The sequence below is a fragment of the Tupaia chinensis genome, unplaced genomic scaffold (genome assembly GCF_000334495.1).
Source record: "Tupaia chinensis unplaced genomic scaffold, TupChi_1.0 Scaffold000215_1, whole genome shotgun sequence".
Classification (NCBI taxonomy): Eukaryota; Metazoa; Chordata; class Mammalia; order Scandentia; family Tupaiidae; genus Tupaia; species Tupaia belangeri.
The window spans coordinates 2,822,446-2,832,693 of NW_006159690.1; the positions used below are offsets into that span (position 1 = coordinate 2,822,446).

At 41.3% G+C, this 10,248-nt stretch overlaps 1 protein-coding gene across 2 annotated transcripts in view; it reads right to left on the bottom strand.

The window, feature by feature from the left end:
* The window catches only part of ITGB3BP (integrin subunit beta 3 binding protein), a 74,581-nt gene that overhangs the window by 15,056 nt on the left and 49,277 nt on the right, over positions 1-10,248 (bottom strand). For both annotated transcript variants that reach the window (XM_006147529.3, XM_006147530.3), the window contains exons 5-7: positions 4,410-4,488; positions 3,751-3,844; positions 3,306-3,365 (exon numbers count right to left, since the gene is read on the bottom strand). In XM_006147529.3, the coding sequence (XP_006147591.1) occupies positions 3,306-3,365; positions 3,751-3,844; positions 4,410-4,488 (233 nt within the window). The remainder of the gene's footprint in view (positions 1-3,305; positions 3,366-3,750; positions 3,845-4,409; positions 4,489-10,248) is intronic.

The window sequence follows — 10,248 nt, forward strand, 5'->3', positions numbered from 1 at the left end:
TGCTTGCCAGAGAAAGAGAGAGAGAGAAGGAGGGAGAGGAAAAAGTGCTCTCTGTGGGGAATGGTCACAGTGCACACCCTCCACCTCTCCCTCCTATTAGGATTTTGGGTATACATACAAACATGCCTGGCATGCTCTCATGCCAGTGGGTCCAGGACTTGAACTACACAGTTGGCCTGTTGGGATCTGGCTGCCTTAATCATCAAGCCATGGAAGCCAGCCCAGAAAAGGTTTTTTACATTAATTATCTGCAGTGACAATTCTCTTATTTGTTCTAGTATTCTTCCCTTCTTCATTTCTCAAAAGTGTTGAGAAAAGTCAAGTATGGGAAGCCTGATTCTAATTAGTGCTAGAAAACTGCAGATTTTAAAAAGTCACACACTATATATATGTTTTTTTTAAAGAGAAGTTTTTGCTGTAGGGTGCGTGTGCTAGCTGGAAAGACAGAGACAGAGAGACAAAAAGTGAGAAATCACTACCCGGGGAATGGCCACACCCTTCTCCTTCATTCTCCTCTTGGGATCTTGGGCACCCACGCACACACCCCCAGTGTGAGTTTAAGCTGCTGGGTCCGAGCTCAAACCGTGGTTGACTATGTGGGAGTTAAGTGACGTAACCATTATGCCATCTGCTGGTCCCAAAATTAATTAACAGCAGTGACAAGTCATGCTATTGGCAGAGACTATATGGAAGACATATTTCCTCCAGTTGGGAAATAAACTACTTATTTAGTTTATTTTAGGTTTTGCTATAGGGTACGTGTGCTCACTGAAAAGTAAGAGATACAAAGTGAGAAATTACCCCTCAGTGTGGATGGCCACACCACAATCCCATCTCCATTCTCCTCTCCAGATTTTGGGCACACACACACACACACATGCACCCAGTGTGTTTTTCAAGCTGCAGGGTCCAGGACACAAACCTTGGAGTCAGTTATGTGGGATATGTGGGATCTAGCACCTTAACCACTACTGCACCTGTTGGCTCAGAAAATAAACATCTTAACTTCCCATTATGATCCTCTTAACCATGTCAAGTTAGGAGAGACTGAAATAATTAAAACCCAGTTACACATTCTAATTAAGTCACAGAGTTAAAAGTAGGAAAGAGATTTTAAGCCTTAAATTCTTGGGATTACAGCAGAAATTAGCTGTTCAACTGAAAGGCTCAAGAAGCCTGCTCAGTTTCCTTCTCACCAAAGCTTTGGGAGAAGCTCGCCACGGCTGCTGCCTTGCTGGCTTAAAAAGCACACTTGATACGTGTGTGTGCATACTCCAAATCCCGACAGAATGTTGAACTGGAGAAGGGATTGTGTGTGACCCATTTTGGGTGATTTCTCCTCTTCCTTTCTCTGCCTCTCTGTCAAGTGCATGTGCCCCTGGCCAACAAAATAAAAAAGCAATTTTTTTAGTTTGCTCTAGGGTGAGAAAGAGAAAGTGAAGAATCACTCCCCCCCAACCCCCAGAGGGGATAGCTAAGCCACAATCCCTTTTCTTCCACTCTCCTCCCTTTCGGGGCATACATGACTGGCCTAACTTTCAAGCTGGGACTCAAACCACACAGCCAGCCATATGGGATCCAACACCTTAACCTCCATGCCACTTGCAGGCCTCAAAATTTAAATCTTAAACTAAAACCTGTATTTTAAAAGTCATCTCATCTGGTATAGTCCTATGCTAAATGCAATACATGTTTTTTCAAAAGAGAGTGATAATCTTTAAAAGAACACACTAAAGGGACCAGCAGATGGCATAGCGGTTACCTGGTAGCTTGAAAATCAATCATGCTGGGCATGGGTGCATGCATGCCCAAGATCCCAGGAGGAGAATGGAAGAGAAGGGATTGCATCATGGCCATTCCCTCTGGGGAGTGATTTCTCACTTTTCCTCTCACTGTCTCTATCTTTCTCTTTCTGGTGAGTGTACGTGCCCTATGGCAAAAACCTTCCCCCGCCCCCCCCAAAAAAAAACCCACACTATAAAGGACTCATGACAAGTGCTTTTAGTGAAAAGAGATGAAAGCATATTTTTGTGTAATAAACTAAAATATAACTCTTTACCTTTGTGAGGAAGTCCTGAATTCTTCTTTTCCAACAGGTTTTGTTTTATTACTTTTGTCACTAAAAGAAAAAAAAAATCTCATGTTAAGAATTAACATCAGGACACAAACCTTGGAGTCAGTTATGTGGGATATGTGGGATCTAGCACCTTAACCACTACTGCACCTGTTGGCTCAGAAAATAAACATCTTAACTTCCCATTATGATCCTCTTAACCATGTCAAGTTAGGAGAGACTGAAATAATTAAAACCCAGTTACACATTCTAATTAAGTCACAGAGTTAAAAGTAGGAAAGAGATTTTAAGCCTTAAATTCTTGGGATTACAGCAGAAATTAGCTGTTCAACTGAAAGGCTCAAGAAGCCTGCTCAGTTTCCTTCTCACCAAAGCTTTGGGAGAAGCTCGCCACGGCTGCTGCCTTGCTGGCTTAAAAAGCACACTTGATACGTGTGTGTGCATACTCCAAATCCCGACAGAATGTTGAACTGGAGAAGGGATTGTGTGTGACCCATTTTGGGTGATTTCTCCTCTTCCTTTCTCTGCCTCTCTGTCAAGTGCATGTGCCCCTGGCCAACAAAATAAAAAAGCAATTTTTTTAGTTTGCTCTAGGGTGAGAAAGAGAAAGTGAAGAATCACTCCCCCCCAACCCCCAGAGGGGATAGCTAAGCCACAATCCCTTTTCTTCCACTCTCCTCCCTTTCGGGGCATACATGACTGGCCTAACTTTCAAGCTGGGACTCAAACCACACAGCCAGCCATATGGGATCCAACACCTTAACCTCCATGCCACTTGCAGGCCTCAAAATTTAAATCTTAAACTAAAACCTGTATTTTAAAAGTCATCTCATCTGGTATAGTCCTATGCTAAATGCAATACATGTTTTTTCAAAAGAGAGTGATAATCTTTAAAAGAACACACTAAAGGGACCAGCAGATGGCATAGCGGTTACCTGGTAGCTTGAAAATCAATCATGCTGGGCATGGGTGCATGCATGCCCAAGATCCCAGGAGGAGAATGGAAGAGAAGGGATTGCATCATGGCCATTCCCTCTGGGGAGTGATTTCTCACTTTTCCTCTCACTGTCTCTATCTTTCTCTTTCTGGTGAGTGTACGTGCCCTATGGCAAAAACCTTCCCCCGCCCCCCTCAAAAAAAACCCACACTATAAAGGACTCATGACAAGTGCTTTTAGTGAAAAGAGATGAAAGCATATTTTTGTGTAATAAACTAAAATATAACTCTTTACCTTTGTGAGGAAGTCCTGAATTCTTCTTTTCCAACAGGTTTTGTTTTATTACTTTTGTCACTAAAAGAAAAAAAAAAATCTCATGTTAAGAATTAACATGGAATATGAGTAATTTCTTACTATTTGGAAGAAAGAACTTCATTAGAGAAAATAATTCAAAGTAATAACTAGGTATCAAGTATATCTTATTTAAAAACTGAGTGTTACATAAAAAAAGCCTACTTCCACTTTCCAAGGTACATTCTTTTTCTTCATGTTCAAGAGGAATCCCCAAAATAACAGATCCAGGTAAAAAATACATGGCTTTTTGTGTAAAGAAAGCAACAATATTTCTATCATGTGTCCAGCACTGGTATATATACAGAAGTCTATCAAATATAAAGTTGGGGAAAAACAATAGGCTTATCTTTTAAAATGATCATTTAAATACACAAATTATTCTTACTTAGTTCTTTGGTTTTCCGCATTTCTTCTTTTGAGAAGCATGATGTACAAGAGATACCAATGAGATTTTCAAGCTCTCTACTGCCCCCCAAAGCCTAAAAGAAAGCCATCTTAATGAGTTAAATAAGTTCTTGACAAATATAAGATTATTGACAAGTTTAGAGAAAATTTAATTCATTTTTTTCCTTCATTTAAAAAACTTCCGCTTTTCCTGGTAGGTCAACTATTGCAAGCACTAAAATGCCTGAATAAAAACAATTCATTATTATCTAAAAGACTAAACAAAATCTACAAACACACTTTTAAATGTAAAAAGTCTAACAGAACTAAAATATGACTAAGTAATGTCCACATAAGAAAAGAAATTCTGGGGCTAGCAGTTGGCATGGCAGTTAAGCCACTGGACTCCCATGTGGTTGACAGTGGTTCAAGTCCCCAAAATCACAACATATAAATAGAAAGATAGATATAGACAGATAGATAGATAGATAGATAAATAAATAAATGCTAAAAAAAAGAAAGAAAAGAAATTCCCATGGAAAAAATAAATCAAACTGATTCCTGGATTAGATTCTCTAATCCTGGCCTTCTTTCCTTTAATCTTTTCCAATGGGATAGTAGAATTATGAAAAATTACATGTTAAAAAAACCCAAACAAACCTGTATAGTACTTAAATTTTGAATTATTTCTGTGATTTCTTCTGATGATTTCTCAACTTCAGACAGCAACATCATAAACCTAGGAATGAAGAAAAAAATGAGCAAGAATATTTAAAATGGCATGTAATCATTTTCAGAGCCTTAATTTTTTGTAAAAGATCTTAGATCATTTCCTAATCTTTTCTTTCCAACTGTTAAGTCCTGAGAGATTCATGAAGTGTGTTTTTATCCCACATCTTATGGCTTACTTGAGAAGCCTTCATAACCTGTGGAGATAAGCTGCTTGCTAGGCAGTCTGGGGGAGACACGGCTGCCACATTCTTCATCCTGGACAAAATGACAATTCTCATAGAATTGTGTGTGTTAGACACTTGATTTTCATTGCTCCTGAGAGGCTTTTCCTGTATTTTCTTATTTTCCCAGTTTAATTGCTCTATGCATTTGCTATGTTTAATGCACAAGAAGATAAAAGCTAACACACTGCAGAATTTCTCAAGATATATGGCAGAGAAAAAAGATGGATCAGCAGTATCCTAGGGTGTTGGTGGATGCATTCTTGGAGGATGCCAATAGGCATCCTCTGAGCAGGGATAGACCCACTGGCAGGCCCATGTATGGTGTTATACCAGACAGAGAAGCCATGATGCCTGTAGGTAGAGTTGCTTAGCCTGTAGGTGAGGGTAGAGACCCCTGTGCTGTGTGTTGGGGCTCGGCGGTGCTGGCAGTAGCAGCAACGGTACCAGCCGCTATAGAGCTTCTTTCCTGTCGTTATGTGATTATGGCCCCTCGATTCCTCAGATGGACCCTGCTAATTCAGCAGGCGCCTGGGGAGCTGGTCCTCCACAGCTGCTCTACCCATCCCACGACATCCTGCAGCTCTAGCAGGTGGCATCTAAGCAATGCTAGAATCATTGATGGGTTGCCCTCCAGAAGCCTGGTTGCTAAGTGTCTCCACTCCGCCCCCCGCCAGCAACACCAGACCTAAAACTCATGTGACTTGAACTTCCAACTCTGGCAGAAGCTTTTCTGTATTGTCTTAGGTGTAAGCGAGCCTTTCCTCTCTCCATTGCATCAAAGATGTCAGGCATCTTTGGTGGGTGCTCCACTCTGCCCTTTTCTTTTCTTTTTTTTCTTTTTTCTTTTTTTTTTAGAGGTTTTCGCTATAGGGCGCGTGCGCTCGCCAGACAGACAAAGAGACATAGAGACAGAAAGCGAGAAATCACCCCCTCAGAGGGGATGGTCACGCCACAATCCCTTCTCCTCCATTCTCCTCTCGGGATCTTGGGCACGCACCACACGCAACCGGCCTGAGTTTTAAGCCACCGGGTCCGGGACGCGAAACGCAGTCGTCTACGTGGGAGTCCAGCGACATAGCCTAACTGCTGGTTCCCTGCCCTTTTATTTTCAACACATGGTTCAAATTCTCCTTTACTGCTCTAAGACAGCATTACTGTTTCCTTCAAGTCCCTCCACCTTTAATACCACTTTGTGGCTCTTTCATTAAGTTATTCCTTTATTCCTAGAAACCAATAATCTCTTTTTTGTTCTTTCCTTTTTACTTTTTTGCCATATGGAGTGTGAGCTCACCAAAAGCAGAAAGAAGGAAAGTGAGAAATCACTCCCCAGTGGGGTAGCCACGCTACAATCCCTTCTCCTCCATTCTCCTCTAGGGATTCTGGGCACACAAGCACATGTGGTCGGTGTGAGTTTTAGGCCCGCTGGATCTGGGACTTGAACAGTGGTTGGCCCTGTGGAAGTCCAGGACCTTAACCACCACACCACCTGCTGCTTCCTAATCTTTCATTTTTTCAAAGCTGCCTACAGGATACATTTGTCAAGTTAATTATGGCATGGAATTTCAAATTTATTGTTGCTTTTCCTTTCAAAGTGGTGAATAAAATATCAGTGAGTGCCATTTCAAATCTATAGAACACTATTCCTTTCCTTAACAGATTTGCCTCTGGCAATGATGTTGCAATGATCCTCTGAACCACCAGATGGGGGTACTGTATCCAGACATCTAGAAACACGGCACCATGACGAGATCCTTACAAATCCGCTAGATGGCTAAAGACTACTGTAGCACAACTTGAGAAATCTGAAATCTTGGTCCTTCTTAAAAGGATCTTCTTGTTCTTCAGGAGTCAACAACTAGCAGTATTCTTTTTTATTACCACTTTTTAGTAATTTAAGTGTCCAGATTAGTCCTCGAAGCTACTTTCTAAAAAAAACTATGGCCTGACTGATCTGACACATCAAAAAGTTGTCTTAACTCTTGACTTTTTTTGGTCAGATTGCCTCAGCTCATAGTAGATTCTTGTGGAATGTTCACTGAGAATTTTTTATCCCCTTTCTTTTTCTGATAGAAAGCGTATGTGCATGTACAAGACAGAGACAGAGACACACAGAGAGAAAAAGAGAGAAGGTGCCCTCGACACAGCTTCATCAGGCTATGGTGCCCTTTCTCCAGTCCTTTTGTCCTCAGGATCTTGGACACCCACGTGAATACCAGAGCATTTTTCAGGTTGACCTGGGATCTGAACTGCGGTCACTGTATGGCTTCCAACAGTGCAGGACGTTAGCATTATGGCTGCAACCTAGTGGTGGGCCAATATTTGTTTTCTCTTGAGAAAAATCACATTTAAAAACCCATGATTCTCAGTGCAATTTTCTTTTCTTATTTTTCTTTCTTTTTTTTTTTTTTTTGAGAGGTTTTTGCTATAGGGTGCGTGCGCTCGCCAGACAGAGACAGAGACAGAAAGTGAGAAATCCCCCCCCAGGGGAGATGGCCACGCGGCAATCCCTTCTCCTCCATTCTCCTCTTGGGATCTTGGGCACGCACGTACACATGCCAGGTGTGAGTTCAAGCCACTGGGTCCAGGATGCGAACCGCGGTCAACTACATGGGAATCCAGTGCCAGCCATTATGCTAACTGCTGGCCCCGAATCTCAGTGCATTTTTCTAATTTTCTTAGAAAGGTCTCACTGTCAAATTCAGAATTCTCTCATTTTTCTCTCAAAAAGAAAGCCTCTATTATTCTGAAGAACAATTGGCTTCAGACAAATACAATCCATGGGAGGCACTGGACGTATCCTTGAATTATACTTTTAATTCCTTCCCATGTGGGTCCAGCTGTGCCACTGTCTGGGCCCTGTATTTTCCTCTTTGAGGAACTACCAGTTTACACAGGAGCTACAGTGTACAGGGTTCCAGTTTCTCCACATCCTCGCCAATAAATATTTTCATTTTTGGTTTGTTTAAATAGCCATTCTAGCAGGTATTAAGTGGTGTCTCACTGTGGATTTGACTTGCATGTCTTTAATGACTAATGCTCAACATCTTTTCTTTTTAAAAAATTTGCCACTAGGGTCAGCAGGTGGCTTGGTGGATAACGTGCTGGACTCCCACATGACTAAACATGGTTTGAGTTCCAGATCCAATAGTTTGAAACTCACAACAGGCACATGTGTGTGCATGCCCAAAATCCCAGGAGGAGAATAGAGAAAGGATTGCAGTGTGGCCATCCACCCTGGGGAATGATTGCTCACTTTCCCTCTCTATCTCTGTCTCTCTAGTGAGTGCACATGTCCTATGGCAAAAAAAAACCCAAAAAAACAAAATGCCACAAGGTGTAAGCACGAGAGAGAGAGAGAGAGAGAGAGACAGAGAGAGAGAGAGAGAGAGAGAGAGAGAGAGAGAAAGAAAGAGGGAGAGAGAGAAAAAGTGAGAAAGCAAGCCACCAGGTCTGGAACTTGACCTGTGGTGGATGATGTGGGAGTCCGGAATCCCAACCATCACACCACTGGCTGGCTCCTCTTGATGGTGTATTATGAAGCATAAAGTTTGTAAGTTTGATAAAGTCCAATTAACTTTTTTTTTTGCTTTATTGATTGTATTTTTGGTGTCATTATATAAGACCACCATCAGCTTTGAGGTCCTGAAGATTTACCCTTTTTTTTGGAGTTTTTTTTGCTATAGGGTGTGTGTGCTCACCAGAAAGACAGAGAGAGACAGAGAGACATGAGAAATCACCCCCAGAGGGGATAGCCACACTGCAATCCCTTCTCTTCCATTCTCCTCTTGGGTTCTTGGGCATGCACACACATATGCCCAGCGTGAGTTTAAGCCACCAGGTCCGGGACTCAAACTGCGGTCAACTACATGGAAGTCTAGCAACATAGCCATTACGCCAACTGCTGGTCCCTACCCCTGTTTTGTTCCCTAACAGTTTTATAAATGGTTTTGGCCCCTATATTTAGGTCACCAATCCATTCAAGTTTTTATATATGGTTTAAGATGGGGATCTAGTTTTATTCTTTTATATATGTAAATCCTGTTGTCCAGAAACGTTTATTGAAGAGACTGTTCTTTCCCCATTAAATGGACTTGGCACCATGTCAAGTCAATTGGTCAAAGAAGCATGAGTTTGTTTGGACTCTGAATTCTATTTCATTGGCCTATATGTCTCTTCTTAAGCTAGTACGATACTGTTTGAATACTGTAGTTTTGCATTCAATTTTGAAATCAGTAAGTGTAAATCCTCCAAATTTCTTTCTTCTTTTTTTTTTTTTTTTTTTTTTTAAGAGATGTTTTGCTATAGGGTGCTTGTGTTTGCCAGAAAGACAGAGAGAGACAGAAAGCGAGAAATCATCCCCCAGGCGGAATGGCCATGCCGCAATTCATTCTCCTCCATTCTCCTCTCGGGATCTTGGGCACACGCGCCCAGTGTGAGTTTAAGCCACTGGGTCCGGGACTCGAACCGTGGTTGACTACATGGAAGTTCAGTGACATAGTCATTATGCTAACTGCTGGTCCCTCTTTTTTATTTTTTTAAAGTTTTTGCCATAGGAGGCACGTGGTCACTGGAAACAAATAGATGGAAAGTGAGGAATCATATCACAATCCTTTCTCCTCTACATTTTGGGCATGTGTGGATATGCGCCAGGTGTAATATTCAATCTGCCAGTCTGGGACTTGAACCATTGTTATCAATGTGGGAGTTCAGCACCTTAACCACCACGCCACCTCCTGACCCCCTAATTTCCTTTTTAATTAGACATTTTGGCTATTTGGGGTCTCTTGCAGTTCCATCTTAATTTGAGGATAGGATTTTCCATTCTGCAAATAATGGTGTTTAATCATCCTGCAGAAAAATAAAAGGGTGGGCCGGGCCCTGCATTAAATCTGGAAAATTGCTCTAGGTAGTAGTCTAAAGACCTGAACAACACTCTTCTTGCCCATGAACACAGGATGTCTTCATATATTCATGTCTATAATTTCTTTCTATTGTGTTTTGTAGTTCCTAGTATTCAAGTTCTTCACTTCTTTGGTTAAATCTATTCCTCAGTATTTTATCTTCTTAGATGTTACTGTAAATGAGACTGCTTCCTTAATTTCCTTTTAAAATTGTTCATTGTAGGTGTATAGAAATAACTGATTTCTTGTGATTTTTGTACTCTGAAACTGTTGAATTTATTAGCTCTAATAGCATCTTGTACATTCTTTGGGATCTTCTATATACAGAATGTCATCTGCAAATGGAGATTGTTTACTTCTCTTCCCATTTAAATGCCTTTTACCTCTTTTTATTATCTCATTGTTCTGACTAGGATTTTCAGTAAAATGCTGAATACCAATGGTGAAAGCAGGTGTCCTTATTTTGCTCCTGATCTTTGGGTGAAAACTCTCAGTTTTTGTTTGTTTTATTTTGTTTATTTTGCTTTGTTTTGGTCACAGTACGTGTGTGTTTCCTTGAGAGAGACAGAGAGAGGGAAAGTGAGAAATCACCCCCATGGGGGATGGCCACACTACAATCCCTTCTCTTCCATTCTCCTCCTG